This window comes from Triturus cristatus, chromosome 6, assembly GCF_964204655.1.
Source record: "Triturus cristatus chromosome 6, aTriCri1.1, whole genome shotgun sequence".
Classification (NCBI taxonomy): Eukaryota; Metazoa; Chordata; class Amphibia; order Caudata; family Salamandridae; genus Triturus; species Triturus cristatus.
In genome coordinates this window covers 669,775,916-669,803,486 of record NC_140589.1, presented here as the reverse complement: position 1 = coordinate 669,803,486, position 27,571 = coordinate 669,775,916, and the positions used below count along the sequence as shown (strand labels likewise).

General features: G+C 44.9%; 1 protein-coding gene across 2 annotated transcripts in view; it reads right to left on the bottom strand.

Annotated features, from left to right (window-relative positions):
* The window catches only part of RRAGD (Ras related GTP binding D), a 268,714-nt gene that overhangs the window by 48,780 nt on the left and 192,363 nt on the right, over positions 1 to 27,571 (bottom strand). For both annotated transcript variants that reach the window (XM_085611168.1, XM_085611167.1), the window contains exon 3: positions 21,212 to 21,411. In XM_085611168.1, the coding sequence (XP_085467294.1) occupies positions 21,212 to 21,411 (200 nt within the window). The remainder of the gene's footprint in view (positions 1 to 21,211; positions 21,412 to 27,571) is intronic.

Sequence of the window (27,571 nt, the reverse complement as noted above, 5' to 3'; positions counted from 1 at the left end):
ATTCTCCCAGAGACACTCTGCTTGTGACCATTGTGGCACTCTGCACTCTTGAAGCAGATGCATGTCTAACTGAGCATGGGGAACAATGGCAATGCATGAGGTCATCATGTCAAGGAGGAACACTACTGTCTCGTTAGCTGGTGATCTGGCTGGAATAGAGGCAGCAGAAGCTGGAAAGCTTGAACCTGATAGAGCGTGATTTTGCTCTTTCATTTGTAGGGGTGCATTATAATCATGGGTAGTTCGCATCCACATATATTCCTTTGTTGTATTAACATTTGGTCATTAGGTCATTAGGTCGTGTACTGTGATAACGTGCAAACTGAAGTGTTAAGCATTTTTTTCATGGAAATGAAGGATTAACGTTGTAGTTATTCGTGTTCAGATGAAATCTCAACTTGTAGAAGTGTATTTCTAACTAATGAATGTTTTCGATATTAACGTGTTTATGTAATGTGTCACAATTAATGATTTATACATGCGTATGCTGTCAAAGCTTGTGTACAGTTCTTATGTTAGCCAAATTTGGTAGGCTTAACATGTATTTATACCTGTTCGCTCTCACGTTAAAGTTTGCTATTAAAATTCATGTGTATGTGGAATTTGTCTTTCTCACGTTTCTGTAGCAGGTGGAGAAATTCATCCTTGTTAGTTAGAATAACGCTTTTGTTTGAGGAGCTAGGCTTAGGGAGGAGAACATGCATTTGAATAAATGATACTGATAACGTGGGACGGTGTTCTTTCTCACCGGAGAAAGCCTGGGAATCCAGGTCATCATGGGAAGGCCTGAGAGTATCGTTGCTGCATGGAAAGTTACCTACGAGGAGGTATCCAGCAGGATAGGGTGGTCTTGTGATACGTTGAGGGGTGTGACCTACAACATCTGTATTGGGGTTAGGGACAGAGTCTGGGGACTTCTGCCGTGCCTTGAGCGGAGAGAGCATCTTAGAACGAGCTCTGTAGCTTTCTTCTACTTGACCCATGCAATGTGAGTGTACTTCTTAGGAAGACTTCACATGCTGACACCCCTATTCTGGGACTTGCCTGGGGAATGCAAAGTAGGGATGTCACGATAGAGGTAGTGTAGGGATAGACTAATGCTTTTTACTTACGAACCTCCAATGAAGAAGACTCTTGATGTTAGGGCAGTTATATTCTGCATACTGATTCTGGAACTGGTTATTTTGTGTGTGCTGTATCGTCTTAACTTCACCCGTAGGTTTGCCTTTGTATTAGCGCCAATGTATTTCTACACCCTTATTTTGAGGTGTTTGTATGTTCAGCTGTTCTTGGCTTTGTAATTAACTTACTAAAATTGGATCTGGAGTATGTGTTCCTTTAGCGACCTGGGCTATTGTGATGGTAATGTATAATTGGCTAATGAAATTCTCTCCCCTCCACACCTACAAGCAGGCAACAAAGAGCCATCGACTAGGGGTTCCAGAGTAAGTCTAGAACGTGGAACCCGGCTCCTTCAAATTCGTGCGGGTTGGGATTAGCCTTTTCAGTGACAAATTTAGAAGTGGCCCTAGGAACGACTGTATCTGAAAGAGTTGGAGGTGAGATTTGCCTACGTTGTTGGCAAACCCAAGATCGTGGAGAAGATCTAGGGTGACCTGGGTGTGCGCCAAGCACTGATGTTTGCTTGAGCTCTAGATCAGCTAATCTATGTACGTGAAAATGTGGATGCCGCTCCTCCTGAGAAGAGCAGCTACCACTGCAAGGCATTTGGTAAAGGCTCTGGTAGCCGTAGTTACCCTGAAGGCAGGTTGAATCAGGATGTGGATATAAGTGTCCTTCAAGTCCAGAACAGTCATGAAGTCGCCTTGCTGAAGCTGGGTAAGGAGGTCCTGGAGCTTGATCACCTGGAAGTGTTCTAACAGGATGTACTTGTTCAGGAGCCTGAGGTCGTCTATGGGCATGAGGGCCCAGTGTGTCTTGGGAATACGAAAGTACAGGGAGTCCACCCCTTTTCCGCATTGGTGTGGTGGCACAGGTTCTATGGCCCCTTTGAGTAATAGCATGTCCATTTCCTCTAGGAGGAGGCGCTGGTGTTTTGTGAAGAGGTGCTTGTGGGTGGGTGTTGGGGGTGGAGCAGTGAGTTCCAGGCATTAGCCCTTTCCTACAATAGACAGAACACATTGGTCTGGGGTGATGTTTTGCCATTGTACGAAGAACTGCTGCAAGTGACCTCCAACAGGTGTAATGTGGTCAGGGGAAGGGGGAGAGAGTCACTGCTTGGCCGGAGCGGCTCCCTTTGCCACAGCAGCTCTGCCCCTGCCATTGTAGGCATTTCCCCTACACACACCTCAAGTACTGGAGGTTTGCTTCTGCTGAAGATTCCTGGTATGAGGTGGAAGCCTCTAGTGAGGATGCTTTGGTGCTGCCACAGAACTGTAAAGGTTGAAAGGAGCCACTGGGCGATGAGGACTGAAGAGTCCCCATTGCCTTGGCAGAGTCTGTATACTCCTTGATCTTCTGTATCATCTGATCAACTTGTGGCCCAAAGAAATGTTCCCCATCAGCATGTTGATCATGTGATGCTTGACTTCTTTTTTACTGCCAGAGACACGGGCCAGGCTTGTTGCCGGATAAGAATGCTAGAGTAAATACTCCTTGCAGTGGTGTCAGTCTTGTCCAGCGCACACCTAACAGTGTGTTGGAGATGGTTTGGCCCTCCACTACAAGCTCCTGAGTCCTTTGCCTGTACTGATCTGAGAGGTGTTGGATCAGGTCTCCCATTTAATCCCACTGTGTTCGGTCGTACCTAGAGAGCAGGCTGAACGAGTTGACGATGTACCAATGGGTGGCAGACTGTGTGGCCACCCGTTTGCCCGCTGCATCGATCTTTTTACTTTCTTTGTCAGGTGACGGGGAGTCCCTAGTACCCGGTGCATTTGCATGTTTACGGGGCGGTATGCAGAACAAGAGAATCTGGTGGGAGTTGCCGCCGATGTAACGTGGGTCTGAAGGGGAAGCTATGTACATTTGGTCAACTCTGGCCGAGATTATTCGGCCCCAACAGGGTTTTTAAAGACATCCTGAGTGATTTTAACAAACCCATAAGCACAGGTAGGTATTGTGTTGAGTGCGGAGTGTGTGAGAGCGTTTCCACCGAGAAGTCATCCTCCTCTGTGATGGTGTGTTACTCCACCTTGTGAAAGGTGGCTGTCCTGTGAATGACCTCATGATGCAAGGCAATATCATCAGGAGAGGAAGACTTGGCTGTGTAGAGGTCAGGGTTGTTGTCACCTGGGAGTACAGCACCATGTAAATATAAATTAACAACAAGAGAGAGAGGGAAATTAATTGGAGCCACTCTTAGTCCCCCAGGGCTGGTATAAGTAAACAAAGAAAGAGTGTGTCCGTCAAGGTTGAGCAAGTGCAGAAGTGTTTAAGAAAAGTGAATCACTGTGTTTTAAAAGAACCCTCACTCACCAACCTAGTTGGTGACATGCTTCATCATTGGGTTCCCACCGGAGAGACCGAATGTCTCCCCGGTGTGCTGCGACGCCTGATTTACAGCGGAGCTGTTTTTTTGTGTGAAGGCAGTGCAATCCGTGATAATGCTGGTTTAAAAAGGTGTCGCAATTTTAACCAATAGACCACTTTAATGGTGGTAAACTGGACACAGTTAAAAGTAGTGAAGTGGACGTGAGAACTCTGGTGGTAATTGGACCAGCTACGTCCTAGTCAAAGAGCAATGTGATCAATGTGGTCAACATGTTTCTGCTTCTGACGATATTACATGAAGCATTCTTCAGGACCTAGTGATAGACAGCCACAGCGGTATACGCTCGCTAAGGCGTACCCTGACCTGTGGAGTCTGAAACCGCTAACACTTACGGTTATGGTAAACTAACCCTTCAGGATTTCTGAAAGCTTTCGGTTCTGTTGAAGCAAAAAAGATGTGAAGAGACAAAACAGAACAAACAGTGATTCACAACATACATGTATATTCACAGAAAACAAAGCATGGAGAAAAACCAGATTGTGAATGAACTTCATGATCACAAAAGGTGAATTTCCATAATACCTGGACAAATGGGATTAAACACTCGTATCAGCCCATGCCGGTATAGTGAATTTATCGTGGTGTAGCTGTAGTGATGCTTAGTAACACTAACAGATTGTGCCAAGAGTGCTGCACCCTAGTGGATAGTGATTACGACAGAGATGGAATTTCATGTGGCGTGCACTCTAAGCAAAGAAACTGGCCATCAGACTATTAATCAGCGGCATACACTGGCTGACTGTAGGAGGCGAAATGACTTTGGCATAGTAAGTAGAGGCTCCGGCTTGCTTAATCCCGCTGTTTCACCTCTACCTCGTAAGTCATTTACTTTTACTATTTACTTTTACTATTCTCTGTTTAGAGTGTGACTATAAGTCCCGCCCCCCCACCCGGACTCATGCAGTGACGTTGAATCCAACATCACGTAAGCACCTATTACCAAACTTATTGTTCCGTTTGGGTGTTTACGAATCAGTTTGATAATGCCTCGCACCTCCACTTGTATATCCAAGCGTTTTATTTTGCCTCCTACAGTCAGCCAGAGTATGCCGCTGATTAATAGTCTGATGGCCAGTTTCTTTGCTTAGAGTGCACGCCACGTGAAATTCCATCTCTGTCGTAATCACTACCCACTAGGGTGCAGCACTCTTGGCACAATCCGTTAGTGTTACTAAGCATCACTACAGCTACACCACGATAAATTCACTATACCGGCATGGGCTGATACGAGTGTTTAATCTCATTTGTCCAGGTATTATGGAAATTCACCTTTTGTGATCATGAAGTTAATTCACAATCTGGTTTTTCTCCATGCTTTGTTTTCTGTGAATATACATGTATGTTGTGAATCACTGTTTGTTCTGTTTTGTCTCTTCACATCTTTTTTGCTTCAACAGAACCGAAAGCTTTCAGAAATCCTGAAGGGTTAGTTTACCATAACCGTAAGTGTTAGCGGTTTCAGACTCCACAGGTCAGGGTACGCCTTAGTGAGCGTATACCGCCGTGGCTGTCTATCACTAGGTCCTGAAGAATGCTTCATGTAATATCGTCAGAAGCAGAAACATGTTGACCACATTGATCACATTGCACTTTGACTAGGACGTAGCTGGTCCAATTACCACCAGAGTTCTCACGTCCACTTCACTACTTTTAACTGTGTCCAGTTTACCACCATTAAAGTTGTCTATTGGTTAAAATTGCGACACCTTTTTAAACTAGCACTATCACGGATTGCACTGCCTTCACACAAAAAACCAGCTCCGCTGTAAATCAGGCGTCGCAGCACACCGGGGAGACATTCGGTCTCTCCGGTGGGAACCCAATGATGAAGCATGTCACCAACTAGGTTGGTGAGTGAGGGTTCTTTTAAAACACAGTGATTCACTTTTCTTAAACACTTCTGCACTTGCTCAACCTTGACGGACACACTCTTTCTTTGTTTACTTAGTACAGCACCATGATCATCATGGGTCCCCAGGTCATATGGAACATCACATGGGTTTGTAGGCTCTAAGGGACTGCCCTCCCATAGGAGGAATGTGGGGACACCTCTGGCGAGGATGGAGGAGGTGGCCTGTGTGGTGGAGGGGTTTAAGTGCAGGAGTAGGCACCTTAGGTAGAGGAGGAGGAATTTTAGGAGGAGGAGAGGACGGAGGAGAAGGAATGAGAGGAATGACAGGGTATAGGGCTAGTGCCCCTGTCTCGATGCTTCTTCAGCTTAGAAGGTGAGGGGATGTCCAATGTAAGCTGCTCATTGTAAGCTTTCTCTTGCGAGGAAGAGTGTCCTTCACCTTCGATGGCAGCTTGGAAGAAATCTTGCACATTTGTGGGTGGATGAATTTTCACTTCTGCCTACTGTCCAGCTCCTCCTGAAGAGGCTGTAGAATGGGGGTGTCAAGATCCTCAGAGCTCGCTGAGGCATCCACCATAGAAGGTTGAGTGGGTGCAGAAGGCTGTTTCAGCTTCGAAGCCAGTCTGGACTTCAAATGGTGCTTTGATCCTGAAGAACCAGTATACGCCAGCATCTTTGAACTAGAAGACGTAGAGGGTGCTGGTGGCACTGAGGAAGGCTGGGTCTTATGCGGTTGTTTTAGCACCATGATCGGAGTCTGCGTCTGCTCCGAAGACTTGTGTTGGTACCAGCGAAGGCTATGATGCAGTAGTGGACTCGATGCTCGACCCCCTGAGGGGCTGTGGTCAACCGGTTGTTTTTTGTGGTGGGATACAGTACTCATGGTGTCTTCAAGCATTGGACTGGTGGGGGCGGCTGATCTTCGGCATTGGAGTCCAATGAAGAACTCTGCTACAGGCTATATAGGCCATAGGTTAAATGATGGATGTACCCGTTTCCCTCTTAAGTCTTCCCCGAAGATGTTGGGTGTCCTCATTTTGCCACTGCGCCTTCTTGCATCAAGCTAGGTACCGATCACACCAGTACCTGAGGGTCTTTTTGGACCGGAGTGGGAGGCAGGTGGGGCAGGAGGTGTCGCCGTGCTCCGGCGATAAGCAGAGATTACAGACCAGATTATCTTGCCACGAGTACTTCGAGGGCCTCTCTGGACAAGGGGCCCTTTCCATTACAGCCTGTACATTATCGAGGAGCGTGACTGAGGAGAAGGGCCCGAGGGGGCCGAGGCTGCGAACAAAGCATCGAAGATATCCTGAACATGGATACCGGCGGAAATGAGAAAGTCGCGAAGAGTGCAAAGAACACAATAGTTTAATGCTAACAGGGGTGAAAACACCAGAAGGCCCTGACAAGGAGCGGCATCATCTCAGAGCTTCAGTGACACTCGTCCAAACCCGATGGCGGAAGAAAACAATCTAACAAAGGAGCCGATGCCCATGCACATTGCCAGCTATTGGAGGAGTCATTGAACCTCGTGACTCGAAAGACTTCTTCAAAGAAAAACAAGTTGTACACGTCCGAGCCCAACACTAGATGGCAAGAGTATGCAGAGCATGTGTATCTACAGCTACATATGCCACGAACATATGGGTTTTCATAGTACTGCATTTTGTGCCATACAATCACATAAACATTACATTTATCAGGGTGAATCCATCTCGGCAAATCAAATGGTTGATGTCAATGAAAAAATCCTGGGAAGGAAATTTATAGCCTATTCATTAAGATCATTGTAAGCCATTTTTTAGATTGTTCTCTGCTCTGTTGCCCTGCATATATATACTTTGACCACTGTTTAACCCCTTCGCTGCTGCGGACATTCCGCTGCAGCGCTGGGGGGGGCAGGGGGGCAGCGCGGTGGGCCTGTGCTCATGACGGAGCCGCTCCGTCATGAGCCACAGTTGAGCTGTGCTCATGACGGAACGGTTCCGTCATGACTCCGCCCATTTGCGTTGTCCCCTCGCACAGGCGGGGAAACAGCGCCGCGCAGGCGAAGCGGCCGCCAACAGGATTGTCATGACGGAACCGTTCCGTCATGAGCACACGGCAACCGTGGCTCATGACGGAACGGTTCCGTCATGAGCGGGGAAGGGGTTAAGAAGTATGTTAATGCATAATACTACTCTGTCTAAATAGTCACATGGATGCTCTTGATGTAATGGCATCTATAGCTTTTTATTTAAAAACATCCCACATACTGTTATTTTTGAGCCCATTTTATAATCAAGCGATACATGAGTTACACTAAGATGTAGTAAGATACTAAAGTTGAAGTGTAATGATTATGTTTTGATAATGATTTTGTTATGTTTTGAATTGTTTGAAAAGACAAATAAAGGATTACAATTTGTTCTCCGATTCCTGCGGTGCTCAGCGTCCTGTGCTCTCAAATCCATCTTCTGTGATCTTTCCCAATGATATTTTGCAACCTATTGCTCCCTCTCCATTAATTTCCTTGGGTCTTTCACTGTCTTTCTTATCTCTCTCTTTTTTCAGAGTCTCTTGTTTCTATCTCCTACATCTGGGTATCTGATCTCACACTTACCTCTGACATCTGTTTCTCGTCCTCTCCCCTGTATGCTTCACTTACCTCACTGCTGCTCCAGTGAGGCCTCTTTTAATCATCTCAGTGCTTTGATCTTGCTTCATATCTAAGTTCCTCATATGTCTATTACACTTTCAGCTGTGTCTCAGAACCACCCCTCTCGTACACCTCTGTCAATGCAAACTCTCTATCACTCATCTCTTTGTTTTGGAGGCCTCTTTATGTCTGTCTTCTCACTTTTGTGCCTTCAATTTCTGTGACTCACTTCTGTGTGCCTAAGATCTGTGAATTTTTCCTGCTTCCGTGCCTCTGGTTTCTCGTCCTTATTACATTATACCTCCAAGTTCCTATGCCCGCTTCTCTGCATTTTTTCTTCCTTCCTTCATCAATTTCCTCCAATCTTTTCTCTTAGCACTTGTCCTCTTCTTTCCCTTTTAATAGTGGCATAAAATAATGGGAGAATATATCATTTATCCACGCTCACATACAGCTTTCATGACCCAATCTTTGTGTTGTGTCTTGACAGAGGAGACATTGTGGGACACATAAGCCCCTTCTAACCTCCTTCCCAATGTCTACTGACTTTCCAGCCACATAGGTAAGACTGCAATGTTTGGGCTGGAGTGAGAGGATCCAGAAAAAGTGGAACCACATCCTGGTATTCTCTTTCCAGCCTTCTGTCCTGATTATCTGATATGTGCTTGAGCAGAGGGGAGGTGGGAGAATGGACAGGAGGGTGTGTGCCACCCCTTGCCTATTTGTGCAGACACAAGAAGGGGTGGATTCAAATTAAACCTTATTCCAACTTTTTCGCTTCGGTTCCCACAATCCCATAGTGCATTTTGTGCACTGAAGAGGGACAGGATCTTCTCATCCCCCCCTCTTCCGGCTCCTCCATATGATGTTCTATTTTTTGGTGGAGGGGGTTGGTCAGTGGAGACTTTTACAGATTTCATACTGGTTGTATATCATATTTTATATGAGGTTGTATTAGGTATAGCTGTGTAATCGTGTATAACATATTGGATTTCTATAATGTACACTATGAACTAATATAGTCTTAGCTCTCCACTGCATCGGCTCTGGGATGTGCATTTGCAGAACATCTACGAATGTGATCTACTTAGACAGCCTCCTCTGTGTTAGGAGGCACAGGGTACCCTCTTCACTCCTTATTCTTTAATCTAAACCTCTCTGAGGGAATGTTACTACTAGCAACACTGATGGACTGCATCCTTGGACTGACTGATCTCCACTACTCTCCTTTTAACCCCTCCATTATCATGTCTATAACTCATGTCTTGTAAAGTAACAGATGGCACAAGAGTGTGCACTCAAGCAAAATGTCTCCCTCCATTCCTCACCAGTGATTTTGTCTTTCTTTATTCACTTGATGTATAGGGAGCACACTTTGTATCTTTGCCACTGAGAGCAAGGGCGATTGGACGTGTGACCTGTTCCAGCTTTATGTGTTGACTGCTAATTAAATATCTTCCCTATCTCGTTTGGTGTGAGCTTTAAGTTTTTGCCTTTACAACGAAGGCTTTACAATGAAAAAGCCTATACCACGAAAGTCCTTAACTACAATTTGTTTTTACAACGGATATGCCTTTTACCACGGAAGTCCAGGTAAATGTAAATATTTTGTAGGTAAGTAGAGAGCATTTAAATATATATGTATGTGTGTGTATAAGTAGCAAGGGAATTTTTATGGTTTAGGGTGGGTATGGGTTTTTGAGTGTTATGGGAGGGTTTAGGGTGGGTATGGGTTTTTGAGTGGCAAGGGAATTTTTAAAGTTTAGGGTGGGTATGAGGTTTTGGGTGGCAAGAGAATTTTAAGGGGTTAGTGTGAGTGTGGGTTGTTGAGTGGTAAGGGAATGTTTAGGGTTTAGAGTGAGTATGGGTGTTTGGGTGGTAGGGAAATTGTGAGGGTTTTGGGTGGGTATGGGTTTTTGGGTGGTAGGGGAATTTATACGGTTTAGGGTGGGTATGGGGTTTGGGGTGGCAGGGGAATTTTTCGGATTTATGATGGGTTTGGGTGCTTGGGTGGAAGGGGAATTTTTAGGCTTTAGGGTGAGTATTGGTTTCTGGGTGGTCAGGGAATTTAGGATTTATGGTGGGTATGGGTTTTTGAGTGGCAAGGGTTTTTTAGTGTTTAAGGTAGGTATGGGGTTTTGGGTGGCAAGGGAAATATTTTAAGGGTTTAGGGTGGGTATGGGTTTTTGGGTGGTAGGGGAATTGTTTGGGTTTAGGGTGGGTAGGGGTTTTTGGGTGGCAGGGGAACTTTTAGGGTGAGTATTTTTTAGTTTTATATAGCACTGGCTAGATCCTGAGGTATCAGAGCACTTTACCTAAGGGAGAACGTGGACAGTACACAGGTTTCATACAATAGATACACAACATCAATGTCCAACATTAGAAGTGAGCTCGGCTGCTCATTTCACGGTTGTTTAACAAATAGGTTATCTACATGGAGGTGCTTTTATCTTCATTTTAAAAATGAGTTTTAATGGTGTCGGATCTTCTACACAAATATAGTGCACAGATTATTCTTGTTTCAAGCACATTCATAGACATGGTTGTAGGATTGGCTCTAATGGTGGTGGACTTTCCTATACTAAGATAGATCACAGACTATTTTTATTTTTAAAATATTTTAGCAATTTGGTTATAGGGTTGAGGCTCTCTTTTCTCATTTAGATATACATTTTCGTCTTTTTTTTTCTTTTTTCTTTTTGCAACTGTTTCAAAAAGGCCATACTAATATCCATGTGTGAGAGTTGCTACATGGCATAAAGGCACACCAAACAGGTTGGAGATGCCATAGGGTGCTCCAACACACAGTGAATATGTGCCTATTTAAAAAAACATTGCTATGAATTTAATGTAGAACATAACTGATCTCTCGCATCTTGAGTTAAATTATGTATGAGGAGGGCATTCACATGCAATATTGTCATTTGTAACCTTAAGTTTATCATAGTGTACAAAAACAACATGTATATGTTTTTCTGCAGTCTTGATAAAGCCCAGGGGGCGAAACGTACGTCGGCTGCTGCAGTTCTGCGTTTTCTGAAATGTGAAAATAAAATTAACCGAAGGACCTGAAATAAGATTGCGCCTGGCTCTTAATTGAAAGGAAATTTGACTGTTGGCTCAACTGGATCACTTGATGTGGGAGAGAGAAAAATTTCCTTTTTTTCTTTTTTTCGCTATTCTTCTTTGACTTCTGTATTGGATTATGGATATAATGATTGAGTGTGCTCTGGTGTATTGTGGTTCAATGTCCAACACTAAAACTGCGGCTGAGCAAGGGAGAGATCACAGTTACACTTAGCAAAGTGGAGAGGGGGATTGAGCATATGGCAGACAGTAGTAGGAAGGTGAGTTCAAGTCTAGTAGACTGGCACCAACAAGGGGAGACCCGAGGTCAGTCCATCCCACCGGGCAAGAACATCAGCAGTCCAATATGAGACAGGAGAGGAACCCACAGGAGGGTTTTGGTCGAGGCACAGCAGAGCAGCGGGAGGGATTCATTTGCCGCGCCAAAAACAAGCAAACCACTGCTAGGGCCGTTAGAGGGGGGTAAAATTGCCGTCTTGCACCCACCATCTCCGACCAACAGGTAGCAGACGAGAAAGCGGAGGGGGAGAAAGAGTCGTACATTGCAGTCGATCGCTGGAAGCGGGACAGGCTGCAAGAGTTGCTCCCGTTGAAAACCTCCCAACTCCAAGATGGAGGGCTCAGTCAGTGATCGCGAGACCCAAGAAGAACCTCAGCCAGAATAACGTAGGGTAGGTTCCCCTAGTACCTCCAAATGACTCACCAGTGAAGGAAAGGCTGATCCTACACCTGGACCGCACGAGGGGCAGACGGGGGTGAAAAACAGGCTGAAGACTGTAAAAACCAGAGCTCTCTCTCCCCTCTGATCGGGGGAGATCATCTCTGTGATCACGTCGTCTGCAGCAGGAAAACGATCAAGGCCGTCGTCTCGAGGGAGATCCAGGTGATTAAAATCCAGTGAGAAAGTAGTCAAGGCGGGATGCCGAGTAAAATAGTAAAAGTGGCCGGGTCCGGAAGGTAGGTGATAGTCAGGAAGAAAACCTGAGCCCGTCTCCTCTCAGCTGCAATGAGCAGCTCAACCGGACGATCAGTCAATTAACTAGGATTCCGATTGGTAGGGTTGATTACCCGCTCCAATCCGGGGAAAAAACCTCGGAGACCACAGCAGCCGTGGCTGGAAAACGAGAGGGGCCGCTGTCAGGAAGGAAATCCAATAGGACATTCACCAGTGAGGAAGAAGTCAGGGTGGGATGAACAGCAATAATGGCAGAAACCAGAAGGTAGGTGATAGCCAGGGGGAAATAACCCGAAGGGTGAATCCCACGCTCGTCTCCTCTCAGCTGCAGTGAGCAGCTCAACCGGGAAGTTGCCCATTATGCTGGACATCCGATGGCTGCGATGGAATCTTTTGTTATCGTTGTAGAGTTGCTTCGATTCACGTCGTCATGGAGTCTCTCGGCAAATAATGGCAAATACAACCCCGGGGTGGAGGAGGCTCGAAAGGGGAGCGAATCCAGGATTATCACCAGAGGGCGATCCCTCGCCCGGGAGCTCCGGGCTGGAGCTGCTTATCCGTCGGCCATCTTGGATAAAGGTGCTTATGGGTTTTTGGGTGGTAAGGGAATAGAGTGGGTATGGGTTTGTGGGTGGTAGGGGAAATTTTAGGGTTTAGGATGGGTAAGGGTTTTGGATGGTACGGGAATTTTGGGAAGGGATCTTTTTTTTTTTTATTAATTATATTTTTATTAGCAATTCCAATAAATACAGATGATCAAATCGATCGTACAATAAATATAGCAGCAATATAAACACATTAATTCACACTCTATGATGACAATAAAAAATACATAGCGGAAAAATACAAAGCAGTATGGAGGGACCAGTTCTATCTGGGAGAAATTCAAAGACTACTTAACATTGCCGAATTCCATTCGCCCAAGCTGTAATCTGTGCCCAGATTTTTTCCCCCAAAATTCTAGACCGCAATGTTCTAGTAGCAAATATGGCTTTCTCTTGATTATACACCCCCAAAAATCTGGCTAACCACATCTGAAAGCTGGGCGGATGCGGATCTTTCCATTGTGCTGCTAGTATGATTCTAAAAACAGCAGTCCCTATAAAAAGACATGTCTCTTCTTCGCGGCTAAAACCAAGGGTATTATCGTATCCAAGAATATAAAGTGTGCTGGAAAACACCATCTTATGACCAAATACCTCCTCCCAGAATCTCAACACCATATTTTTAATTGGTACTAGTGCGAGACAGTCCGAGAACATATGAGGAAGAGTAGCCGGTCCTAATCCGCATCTTGGGCAGGAGTCGTCTGTTCTTTTCCCCCATAAAAACAGCTTGGCAGGGGTAAAATACAGATTAAAAATTGTCTTGTATAATTGTGCCTTCAGATTTGAGGATAGGAATAGTTGAGATATTAAAACCAGGCTCATGTCAATATCGATATCGGGGTTACGTAGTTTTTCGACCCATGAGGCTTCAGCACTGTCTAAATCGCTTGGAAGCTTCTCCAGGAGAGTATTATATATAGTTCCTATCCGAATAGAATCTCTAACAATGACATCCATAAATGGTATAGTTTCAATTGAAATCGTATTGGACCCTAAAATAGAATTAATTTTAATAAACTTAAAGTAATCATTACTCGAAATTCCAAAAGTGCTCTGTAAATTTAAAAATGTATGGCCTGTCCCAGCCCCCAAGAAGTCACCAACTGTATGTATCCCTGCTCTAACCCATTTTTTTGCAGTTACATCATTAACATGTGATGGTAGTATCGAGGATTGCCAGAGAGGTGTGTATCTATTAAATTTCGGGATTTCCATCAGCTTAGCGGCCTGCCTCCAAACCTTCCATGCACTAATAATGATCCTCAGCTTGTTTTTTTTATAATATCTTGCTTCGGTTTGTCTTAAAAGAAGTCCATGAGCTTCTTTCCCCAATGCAATTTCATAGATAGAGGGAATCACAGTATCTTGATTATCTACATTCATCACCAGGAGGGGCGCCATTTGTTGAAGAAGGGCTGCCCAATGGTATAGCCTCAGATTCGGAGCAGCCAGCCCTCCTCTATTTTGAGGAAGAGATAAATATTTCATTGACCTCCTGATTTTCCCATACTGCCATATAAAACTAGACATTTGGGACTCAAGCGCTTTCATGATTTTATCCTCTAAAAACAGGGGAATAGCCCGAAATAAATACAGTATTTTAGGGAGAGTATTCATTTTTAAATAGTTACATCTACCAATAATGGATAGATGTAAGTTATTTACCCTTAGGAGGTCTTTAGTAATACTCTTAATTAGAGGATCATAGTTCAGGTTGTTAATGTTTTCTATTTTTGCAGTGATGCACACTCCTAGATAGGTCGCATTTATTGCAGTCCGGGGGTCAGTAAATATAATATTTTCCGTACAGAGAATAACCGTCTTGTCTCTGTTTAGAGAATATCCCGAATATTGTCCAAATTGACGTGTAATTCTTTCAATTTCGACTATAGCCTCAGCGGGGTCTGATGTTAAAACTGCCACATCATCGGCGTATGCAAGAATTTTAGTCTCGTATTCCCCAACGATAACTGGCTTTATTTTCTGGCTATATAATAATCTGATGATCAGGGGGTTTATGTATAGCGCAAACAATATCGGGGAGCAAGGACACCCCTGTCTGGTACCTCTTGAGATATTAATAGGTCTCGATTCAAATCCCATCATTTGTAACTTGGCCCTGGGTTGTTGATACATAGCCTTAATGGAATTAATAAGTCCCGGGCCAAGATTACATTTTTCTAAAACTCCCCACAGAAATCTCCAAGACACACGATCAAACGCTTTTTCAGCATCGAGGAGGATCATTGACATCGGGTCCCCCGTTTTTGACAAAACATCAAACAAGGTAATAGCCCTGCGGGTATGATCTGTTGTACCTTTGCCCGGGACAAATCCATGTTGCCACGGGGATACCAGATGTTCAATAACCCTCCCGAGTCGATTAGCCATAATTTTTGCATATAATTTAGAGTCCGAATTAATCAGGGAGATCGGCCTGTACGATGTAGGTAAATCTGCTGGCTTGCCTTTCTTTGGAAAGACGATTATGTTAGTATCTCTCCAGGATTCAGGGGGGTTCCCACTTGATTGTATACCGATAAACAAATCAACTAAATATGTTAAAATTTGAGTACCTAAAATTTTATAAAGTTCGAGAGGGATCTTGTCGGGACCAGCTGCTTTCCCTGAAGCTCAGCCTGATAGAGCTAATTGAAGCTCTGCAATGTCAATTTCTCTATCCAAATCCTCCCTAGTGTCATTATCAATTATTTTGAATCCTTCCGTATCTCTCATAAATTCCCTAATAAAAGTTTCCATTTCATCTGAGTTATCAGATTTATCCAAAACAACTGAACCCTCTGGGCTATCGTTTTGATATAGCTTTTGGTAATACTGTTGGAAAATTTCCACGATATCCTCAGGGTTCGTGTATTCCTGGCTGTTAGCTTTAATTGTAGTTATAGTGTTGTATGTGGATTTCTGTCTAGTACGCATCGCCAATTGCTTCCCCACTCTATCTCCATTCTCATATAGCTTAGCTCGATGTGCTTGAAACGTCTCTGCAGCTTTCTGATTCAGCCAGCTGTTAAGTTCTGTTTTGAGAACAAGTATACGACACATACTGGGCCCCGTCTCCCCACCATTTGAAATTAACGACGTATGTTTCTCTTCAGCTGTTATAAGTTCCTGCATCAGTACTTGCTGTTCACTATTTTGTTTTTTCCGATGCCTTGCCACATAGCTAATCGTTTCGCCTCTGAGGGCAGCTTTAAAACAGTCCCATACCGTTCCCCTCGGTGCACTATAGCGATTCATATCAAAAAATTGTTGTGTCCAGTTTTTAATATATATAATATAGTCCTGATTAGATAATAATTTCCTATCGAAAGTCCAGGTAGTGCGAGGTCTAGTGAAATTATCTAGTTGAAGCGACAAAGTCAAGGGATTGTGGTCGGATAGTAATTTCTGGAGTTTAGTGATCTCAGCATGATCAGCCAGGTCCGTTGTTGTTAATATATAATCTATTCTTACGTATTTACTGTGGGGGTGCGAGAAATAGGTATACCCAGGATCTAAATGTTTTTTTTTAACCCATATGTCCACTAAGCAATGGATATCCATAAGTTGACAAATTGCTTTATGTACTTTCGGTTTTCTTCCCACATACCCTAAACAGTTTAAGCTTGTATCTGGTAATCTCATAGATATATTAAAATCTCCACAAAAAACCATCGATTTAGGCCAGAACACAAGTTCTAATTCAAGATCTTTAAATATTTGAGGGTCATCTAGGTTCGAGCCATAAACTGAACAGATAGTTACGCCGGAGGTTAGTTCTATAATTGCCCATCTCCCAAGGGCATCAGCTTTTTTGCGCGATGTTATTTGAATAGATGATTTTACTAGTATAGTTACACCCCGAGTGTTAGATGTTTGTGTTGTACTAACAGCGATATCATATCCTCCAAACTTAAGCAGATCTTTTTTTTCCCAGGGTAGATGTGTCTCCTGTAAGCAAACTATGTCGAAAGATTCTTGCTTAATTATTTGCCCTAGTCGATTTCTTTTATTTCTGTCGTTCAGCCCCGCCACATTCCAAGAACAAATTGTTAGTCTACCCATTTTGAGATATTAATTAATCTCCCAGAGCTTATCATCTTAGATATACCAAATGAGTAAAAGAGCCTATATGTACGTCTTACATTGCTCATCAAAAAATGAACCAAAACCATCCTCATAGTTATATGTTTTGCCACTGCTTTCGAATTATTTATTGGAATTGCTTTTTTCCCCATTTTTCCACCCACCCCCACCCACACACCCTTCCTGTACAAGACAGGCCCCCCCTCCCACCCAACACCCAAAGTGAGGCATACAGACACCAAGGTCTGTTGTGATGGTCGTGCTCGGTACAACCAGAGCGTGTGCCGATTAAATTACGCTGTGCCAAGTTCAATTAATTCCTTGTATTATTAAAGCAATAACAATAACATCAGCGGAAGAGTAAATCACCTCTTCAAAAGAAAAAGAGCAAAAAAAAGAAGAAAAAAAAAAGAAGGGAAGAAGAAAAACAAGAAAGTAATCGGAAGCACAAGCTACTCTCTAACGGTTGGATCCTAGTTTTATAGCTATGATTATATTTCCCTCCATGTCCCTCCATGTCCCTTCCCTTTCCTTTCCCCTTCCCTTCCCCTTCCCCTCCTCTCTCCCTCTCCTTCCCTCCTTTCCTCCCTCTTCCACTCCCTCCCCTCCTTTCCTTCTCCTTCCCTCTCCACTTCGCCCCTTCCCTCTTTCCACTCCCCTTCCCTGCTCTCCCTATTTTTTCCCTGTTTTTCCCTATTCTTTCCTCTCCCTTTTTTTAAATAAAGAGCTCCGTTCTCCATTCCATTCCATTCTATTCCTTTCTATTCTTTTACTCTTTCTTTCTCTCTTTCCTTTCCTCTCCTTCCCTCCTTCCTACCTCCCCTTCCCTACAGTATCTACTTCAGCTCTTCTAAATACTCCTTTGCTTTTATTTCTGAGGTAAAGAACTTAACTTCTCCTCCCCAGATCACCTTTAGCCGTGCAGGATTATTTAGGTAGGCTTGAGCTTTTTTATCCTGAAAAGGTTTAATTAGCTGGCGCAGCCTCCAGCGCCTTTCAACAGTCGAATCTGGGCGAACGAAGAACGAGATCTCATTCCTTGTTCGCCTAGACTCCGGCCTGGCCTTTTCGAAAACAGCCTGACGAAGCAGGAAGTTGCCAAAAAAGATAAGGATTGCACGAGGGTAAGTCCCAGGTTTCTGCGGTTGTCTCAAGGTAAAAGGCATACGGTGAGCCCGTTGAATTTCTTTGGCCCAATCCCAGCTAGCAAGCTCGGGCATAGTATCACGAAACAGATCTATTACAAAAGAGCGAACATCCCCGCTTTCGGCCCCCTCGGGAACCCCCAGCAGTCTTAGGTTATTTCTTCGCTGGTAATTTTCGAATTCTTCCAATTTCCATTTGACATCTGTCAATTCTGCTTCGTGAGAGCTCACCCTAGCTGCAACTGCTGCACTTTCGGTCTCATTAGAAACAATCCTTGACTCAATCTCAGTCAAGCGCTCACCAAAAGAGCTACATGTCTTTGTTAGTCTGCGCACTACTCCCTGGACTTTGCGCAAAGCAGTCTGTGCCTTACGCCAGTCCTGAGATGTTTCTTCCCGATGTGCGGCAATAGCTTGTAGGATGGTTTTGAGGGCCGAAGGTGCAGGGTCTATATGGATTGTGGAGTCGGATTGTTGTTGAGAGGTAGGAGCAGGGCAAGGGGCTATTAGTTGGCTAGTGGGTGAGTAATCCCATGCTAGATCTCTCAAACCTGAATGAGTTTTTTTCTTTTTCAAAATCGTTTTTGAGTTAACCTCAGTATCTCTGTCCCTTTCCTCAGACCCGCTTTCGTCGGTGGTGCATGAGGCAGATTCATCTGACCGCCCCCCCCCCCTATCCGAGAGGGAAAAAAAATAGCTGGGATCTAGCTCGGTATCTAGCTCAGCACCACTCTCTAAGCTCTCTATATTCTCATTCTCATTCTCATGAGCGTGTGTGAGATTCAGCGGGCCATCCGAAACAATTCTAGCTATCATGTTACGTTGGGTCTCTACCTCTAAACACCCACCATTGACACCTTTCCCAAGGGAGGAAAGAACCGAGACAGTCATATCTTCCTCTGCCCCAGACCTGTCAAGAGCCGCAGCCACACTGGGAACATCAGGAGCGTCAGGAGCATCACGAGTAATGGCAGCCTCACTCATCCCATCTGACACTGAGAGCGGGGATGAAGCTGCCGGCTCACCCCCATTTTCGGCTTCCGTCTCTGTCACCAACGCCAGCACCACTACAGGTGAATCAGCTGCGGCTGGAGCTGCTTTCCCGCATTCACCGATCTTCCTTTCCTGACCCGGAAGCGGAGCTCTCCGGAACAGCTCGGCCACCGTAGGACCAGTCCTTGCGCCGCCCTCCCTAGGCCGAGTAGCGTTTCCGCGTCCTGCTGCTTTGGGAGCTGTAGGGGCATCGCGCACCTCGTCGGGGGATCTCGCCATCTTTCCTCCCACCTCAGCATTCTCCCGCTGTGCGAGTCTTGCCGCTCTCGCCTTCGCTGCAGCAGCCGCGGCCGACACCTTCGGAGCCATCCGGGCACTCGGACCAGCTTCCAGGTGGGTTACTGGTGCTTCTTGCGTTCTACCCCAGTAGCGTAGAACGGAGAGTCCTATAAGCGTTGCCAACCTTAGTATTAAATATTTGCCCTCGTTGGGATGTCCTCCAGAAGGGATCGGAGCCATTCGATCATTCTGCACTGCACAGCATCTGTCTCAGCTTTTCCATGCCGGCACTGCACTGGTTACCGGGCGCTGCAGCCTCAAGCGACCGCCATCTTGCCCCGGCTCGCTCTCCTCCCCCCGAAGGGATCTTTTAGGTTTCAGGGGTTGTGGTTTAATAGGGTGATATATATATATATATATATCCAAACAAGATCCCAAGGTTAAACCAAAACACAGGCACAGACTCCAATGCAGATAGAAAAAAGTTGATTTATTGCAAAATCATGTCAGGATGACGCGTTTCTGCTGCCAAACTGTGGCCTTGATCACAAGATATAGATAGATAGATATATGTATATATTGTTTATATATAAATATATAGAGAGAGATAGTTTAAACTTACCTGTTATTTTTCTACCATGCATATGCCTTTACCACGGATGCCTTTACCACAAAAATGGAAGTATCAACCCATTATAAATATTATGCTTACCTATAAGATATTTACATTCTCGTGGTAAAGGTATCCGAGGTAAAGGCATATCCATTGTAAAAATAAATTGTTGTAAAAGACTTTCGTGGTAAAGGCATTTTGTTGGTAAAATCATCGCTGTGAAGCTATTTGTTGTACTTGCAGTCATTGTTCCGACATACAACCCACTGTAGCTACAGCTTCTTAGACAACCCACTGAAACAGAGGGGGAATTAGTAATAGGGCACTGGACCATTCCCTTTCTCCTGAGAGGGGGAAGAGGTACCATCTTTCTTGAGAAGGGAGTGGCACCCCCTGTGACCGCCAGAGGGCGAGAAACCAGTAATCCCCATCAGAAATGCTCCTCCCCAGGTTTATCATTCCAGGCTCATACATGTCACTAAGCCAAGTATGCACTTAAGATATTAAGGGTGAATACAGAGGACCACATTACAGATAAACATTGCAGTTTTTCTAGAAAGCAAACCATTACAATGTTTGCAGTTAACGTTGTGCTTAATATTTGTACTCGTCAAGTAAAATTACTCTAAGCAATGCTGCTTATTCTTTTTTAAATACTTATACTTTCCTTGAAAAAAATATGCTACATGTTTCGTTGAAGTCATAAAAAATTCCAAAACAATTCCCAGAATATTTATAAAGTGTAAAGTCTTTACATGATCAGACAGTTAACGTTTTGTATTAACAAACAATAAAGGTAATTTAAAAATGTTTTGTTTAGTTCCGTCATGTTTATCATTATGAAATGCACAAGATTCCATTCTGATCATGAAAAAGGAAACACTGGCGTAAATTGTGGCACAGAAAAAAGACGCTGGGGTGGAGACATTTAGTAAGTGCACAAAAATGTTGGGAACAGCCTGTGATTGTAAGAACATGCTCTCAATATTAAATTAGTCAAAAGTGGAATTGGAAAGACTCAGAATAACTCCATTCTGGAAGGTGAGGAAACAACCTGCAGAACTCAAAAATTACCATCAATAAAAAAACAGACGCATCCGTCAAAGATGTCCTCTTACATGTAGCAAACTGATACATTACTTAAATATGAGTGATGTCAAACCAGATAGTTCTGCTCTCCAAAACGATGCTCACTGGAATAGCAAACATTCACATCCTGGTCAAAATAGTACGCTATATTTTACGGAACAAAGTTTTTCCTAAGAGTCTGCCACTGGTGTTGCCAATTGCTAGGGTTGTTCATTACCAAGGATTCTTAGCCTGGATTCCATCTCATGCCTCTTTAACCCAGCACTCTACACTTCCTGCCAAGCTGACCTCAGTCTAGCAGGTTCATTTTATTCTCTTTCTCCCTTTGTTTCTGAAGAAAGTAGCATCTTACCTGAGGTGAATTTTCTCCAGCCCCGCATCGGCAAGGTCGTCATTCGCTCGCTGGTGAATGTCTCTCTGAGTTTCAATCTTGTGGTCATCAGACAACCCATCAACTTTATGAATAAACACCTCAAAGTTGATGTCAGGGTTCACTTTGTATGCACTTGTCACAGTGAGGTGTAGCCTAGCCAGGGCCTCCATGTAATCATCCTGCAAAAGAAAGGATATCGTCAGATTTTCTTAGTATCAACTATCTAAAAACCCCATTTCTTATGGAAAGTCAACCTATGTGAGAAGATACATTCACGGAGTTAGTCAGTAGAAAGGAAAAATGACCTGCTCATCACCTTGCTTGAAACAGGTCTTACGGTCTTGAGGTGTGTTTAGGGATGGCTCATTAACGCTTCCTCATGGACTCCTAAAAAGTACCTGATGGTACCTGAAGGATATGATGGCCAGTGTGCCCGGTGAGTTGGTTTTCGCACTAGCAAGGACTAAATCCTTTGTGGCCTTCAAACAGGCATGAATAGCCCATATCCCAGCATGGCCTTGAGCATGTGTACATCACTGTCTAAACAGTGAACCGAAGGCCAGAACATGCTGTAAAGCTCACGGCAATGCTGGGATGTGGTTGGTAATGAGAACCATATAATGCCACTGTCTTTGAAGGGTCTCAGGGTGGACTGCAGCATGGGTACCCTCTTTTGGAAGTCTTTTTTCTATGAGTACCTTATAGGGAGCACTGACTGTCAGTGCCTTGTGTTTCATCAGAAAGACTAGACCCTGGCCAATGCAGCATGGATAGCACAGGGGTAACACACTGAGCCAAGTGGTATCTCCTTTCCCAAGTAAGGTCCCCAAACGCCACAAACAATTTGACAGAGACAATAGGGACAGATCTTAGAGTCATCAGACCTATGCTACAAGAGGATCAATTAGGGGTTCAATGCAAACTCTAGCAGCTTTTGTCCAGCAATGGACAATCTCCTTCACCAGCCTCCTCTAATTCCTCCTGGAAGCCAGTGTCTCTCCCTCTCCTTGGCTTGCTGGCCATCACCACAATTAAAGGATGGTGGGATGGCTGAGCCCAAGCCAGGGCAAAGCTTGTGTTCTACCAAAGTTTTCCTTTACAGCAGAAGCAATAGCAGCCTTCCCTTGGACAAGGCACAGCCCCATTTCATTTATCCAACTATCACTTGGTTGTGAAAACACTAATGAATGCTCTGCTCATGATTGGATTCTCAGTTAGCAGACGGATCCTGAGATGTCATTTTATGTTGCGCTTCATGGACCACTTGTAACCACTTTTTGTGGGAGAAGAGGAGTTCCCACAGACCCTCCTGGTTCATCACATGCTGGCCAAACCGCTGGATCAATCTGCTTTGGCACCCAGAATGTGGTCATATTTGATCGCGTGCACGAAAGGGAGTCATCGTCTATGAAGAATTTTCACACAGAGCTCAAACTGACAATGCATGTAGTGGCATACATTAGATCCTGGGGTAGGGGGAGTAAGAGGGAGGTTTATTCACATTGTTGACAAATAAAGACAGGCAACATTTATGACCATTAATAGTCTTGAAGATTAACCTTTCTTCTATCTTGATTAAATGTCCAGACAGAGATAGCAATTGCCAATCTTTAAATAAACAAGTTTGTTAATCAGGTACAGAAATTCCCACCTCCTCGCCTCATAGGATTTGGAGATCATTCGGCCTTGTATCCGGTCTCAGCTGGGAGTCTCGTCCTTACCACACCCAAAAGTCATCCTTTCATCATACTGCTGCTTGGAGAACCAGGCTTTGGCCGAAAAACCTGTTCAGGGGAAGTGAAACATTAAAAGTGACTCTGCTATATGTAACCTAACTCACTAGAGGTTGTTCATCATCACTCGTCCAATGGGTGATTCTCACTGCCCCTGCAGGCCGTATCTTTGAACTGCAATCAGTCAGCCGAATTCAGGTCAGCTTCTGGAACACTGAAGACTGGTGTAGTACAATAACGTAATTCACTGTTCAGAGGATCTGAACCTTACAGTGTCGGCTTTACCTCCACAATCTCACCAAAATTCTTCCGCTCTACCTCCCAGCCACTAAGGTTCTTATGACATTCTTCAGAGAGATAGGGTAGAGGACTATGCTAAAGGCTAGGACATGGACAGCAGCACCCTTCCAGGATTCTCCTTCAAAAGGCAGCAGGGAATCCTGGGCAGACAGGCATCTACTGGCACTAACAGCATGTCATATATGGGTGGACTGTATGAGCGGGGTACATTCTTTAACGATCTGTGTCTTTCAAAGGGGATTAGTGCTACTTCTGTGAGAAGATCAGTACTGCAAAGGTGGACCTATTTCTCAACCAGAGCAATACACTTCTTCCATGGTCTTTATTTTTAGGTTCCTGATTGAGTTGGCTGTCGAGGTGCATGACCTTTTAAATGCCTATGACCTCCACAACTTATTTACAGACTCCTGTCCTGTAACAGGAAAGAGAAGGCTTCAATAATAGCGATGGTACCCTTGTGTGCTGCTGCTGTGTTAGTTTGCATCTACTCCAGAATCTGGACTGCTATTGGACCCCTGCAACCGGCAGCTCCCAGTTCTTCTCAATTTGGCTTCAAGCCCTGGCTGTAAGTGTAGAAGAACTATTTAGGTTGTTCCTGGGAGTGGACATTGTTGATTCAGGTTTCCCTAAAAACGTTTGCAGTTTTTTTTCTCCAGAGTTTTATATAGCGCGAACTTGACCTGAAGGTGTTGGGCATCGGAGCGCTTTGCATGAGCACCGGTTGCATTGCATAAGGACACGTTAATTTTTGTTAGGCACGGGGAGATTAAGTGATTTACCCAGAATCACAGGATGTTATGCGTTGTTGCAGAGACTTGAATCCAGTTCCCCAGATTTGAGGGCGACCGCCCTAGCCATTAGGCCACATCCTCTCCCATTGTTAAGATATGTGATCTCAGGCTCAGATATTGGCATGACTTCTTTAATGAGCCTCTTTGCAGAGACTTCGTGGAGGTGTTGGTGAAATTTCTGGTGGCAAAATAGCCGGATTAAGTAACCGAACGCATAGTCACCAGCTCGTTCCACTGTGCACCCTCACTATGTGTGTCTACCATAAATCTGGACCATGCACATAATTATATAACAAGCATTTGCAATGCAATAGGTCTCGCATTTTCGAAACTTTGTCCTATTGGTATTGTAAATGACAATACCTTTTATTATTGCAGTTATTTCAAACATACGCGATAGCAAGGCGAGACCTAAAAAATGTGCTCTGCGGTGTTTGTAAGCAGCTGCAATGTGAGCTGGGGGAAGAGGAGTTAATACTGGCAGAGGTACAAGCTCAGGACCGGTCAGATCCAACCGATGCGGCCCGAGAATGGGAAATTCGGACACGCATTTGCGATAGCTGGGACAGGCTCGATAAGTACACACTTAGTCAATATAGACAACGTTTACACGGGGAGGGGGATAAGTCTGGGCGACTGCTGGCATGGATCCTCCGTAGGGAGAAAACCCCTGCCCCAATAGTGGTGCTACGTGCACCTATGGGCGCAGCGGTACACACCAGGGCTGCAATCCTACAAGAGCTGCAGGGCCATCTCCAGACCGTATACATGGCAGACCCGACAGTAGGGGAAGACTCTTACCTTCCATAATTGCAGACCATGAACCTGACGAGACTCCCCGCACAGGCTAGTGGGGCAATCCAGAACTCACTCTGGCACGAATCTTTAAACAGTTGAACACAATTCTTATCTAATTGCTGTGGGCGGGGTGGCGTAGTAGAGTAGCTCTTAATACATTTACACGCAGATACGAAGAAGAGGGACTGGAGGCCCGACGCTTTGATTTATACTACTTTTCTGCGCAGCTGCAGCATGCCTCTTGCTGGATGGAGGAAGGGGACAACTGGGAAAAGCGGCTCCTAGCTGGCCAAGTAGATCCAGCAGCCATCCCAATAGTGCTGATGAAGGGGGAGGGGGTGAAATTGAGGGAGACCTGCCATTCCTAATGCGCCAAACCGTGAGTATATGGCAGCAGTATGTAGAAAAGGTCCTGCGCCATGCGCCATTCCATAGAGAGCTCCCCATATGGATACTGGCCCCTATCAGAGATATGAGCACTCGCATGTAATTTCAAGCTTGGAGAGAGGGTGGATGCGAGGTCCTTGCAGCCCTCTATCCGAGTGAGACGTTCATAACATATGAACAAGCCTGCGAAGGCTTCGTGCTCGGACAGGGTCACTATTTACAGTATAGAGGGAACCAAGAGGTAGCCAAAGTTACCTGGCCTCAATACCCAAACACCCCGCAACCGACAAATACCCTGGACCTGCAGCTCACCTGCGGATCCGGGCGCAGGATGATATCGCTCCTGTACAAAGCCATGAGGCAGGACTCGTCTGCCCAGGCCCGTGGTCAAGGGCAGCATGGGAGAGGGACCTAAATGAACAAATAAGAGGACAAGGCTTGGACGGCCATATGCGAGCTCACACACACAGTCTCCTGCAATGCAAGGTTTACATTTATCCACTACAACTTCCTCCATCGCACCTATCTCACACTTGCGAAACTACGATGTAGTTCACAAAACAACAATGGAAGGTGCCACAGGTGTGGCGCAGAGGAAGCAGACTTTCTGCACCTTGCTTGGGCATGTCCTGAGCTGCGGAAGTTTTGGACACTAATGGTAGAAAAGGTGCGAACAAGCACAGCTCTCCCATACAAGAAAAAACAATCCAATGTCTGCTAGCCCATGTATGCAAACCCAAAAAACGAAAAAAAGAACACAAACTGCTGCAGCGGATGATGCTCCTGGCCAGACGCAGGGCAGCCATCAAATGGATGGGGCAAAGAAGTCTGGATATACCATCATGGCTTAGGGATGCCAGGAAGTCGGCCCTAGCCGAAGAAATACACATGAAATAAATCGCATGGACGATAGACTACAGGCAGACCTCGCGGAATGGCGAGAGCTGTGCAATTCGGCCCTCAACGCAGAGGTAGCGGAGAGCGAGCAGTGACACCGCATCCAGAGTGAGTGGAACGGAAGCAGTTGGAAACCAGGGAGGGGAGGATGCGGGGTGCAGGTTGAATGAATGCTCACCCCTTTGCTTATAGTTTATTACAATGATGCCTATATTGTATCCCTCATTGTCAAGAATATTAATGCTTATAATTATGATGATGGCTATGGCATTCTACAGGTTGTGCAAATGATACCTACGAACTATTATATGCTGTAATGTTAGTTGTTTACATCATCAAAAATGAAAAATTACGTTTATTGTAAGAAAAATATTGCTCTGCAGCGGCAGTCAAACAGCTCAAACCACCACCGAATTTGATTGCAGACGGACCACGGCTCGCCTGTGGAGAGGGGGGACAGGACCACACTGTCCAGAGATTCTTGGGTGGGGGGAGCCTGGGTCCCTCAGTACCCCGCTCACAAAGGGCATGCCAGGGCTAAGCATAAGTCACCTCGGAGGTGGCAATATTTCGTGCACCATGATGGTCTCTTTGCCGATACACCTATCCATTTTGCAACCGGCAGATATGCAAAGTAGTGCCCTTCTTTGACTGGCACCACACCACTCACCACACACACCCTACACCGCATCTCTGTAAAATGTGTGCCTACTAATATGTATTACAGATAGGCCTCACATGCATGTGTGACCTAGTCTGTGATACAAATGTGCTCTGGGACAGCAAAAACAGGAGTAAATGCTGCTGCGCTCTCCCATTCTGCACTTCCATATTCGGCATTTCTTGGGTGTGGGAGTTTTCCTGACAGACTGGTACTGCCTTTGAGGGTCAGAATATTTTCCCAGAGTTGGTGTCTGCCATAAAAAGAGTACACTACTCTATCATATTTTATTCTTATCCATCACTGGAGATGAAATTTAGGATCATGTTTAGATGCAACACGAGGTTTAGATGTTCACCTTGACCTTTTAATAGCCTACTGACATTGTGACAATTGTTTTCGAACAGTGATGTTGCCAGGAATGAGCTGAAGTCTTCCCTGTGGCTTCAGGTTTCGGCTTCGACCTATGAAAAGGTAGGGATGAAACCACCACACTAAAATCCCAGCCTGGATGTGGTTGGCAACGGTTGAGTCCCAAAATATTTTGAGCTCCACTGCAAACCTTTTATTTTTCCATGAGTTTTGCCATTGTTTGCATAGCCCTATGGTGTGGCTCATTTTTGATGATGGGTTGGTCCACAGCGATCAAGACATGCCTCTCTGGTTTATCCTCATGAAAGCAAGAACTTTGACATTGAAGGGGATGAGGAAGCTATGCCTAGGACACTTACTGCCAATCTTATGTATTCTGTTCTCCACCACCATGTCCTAA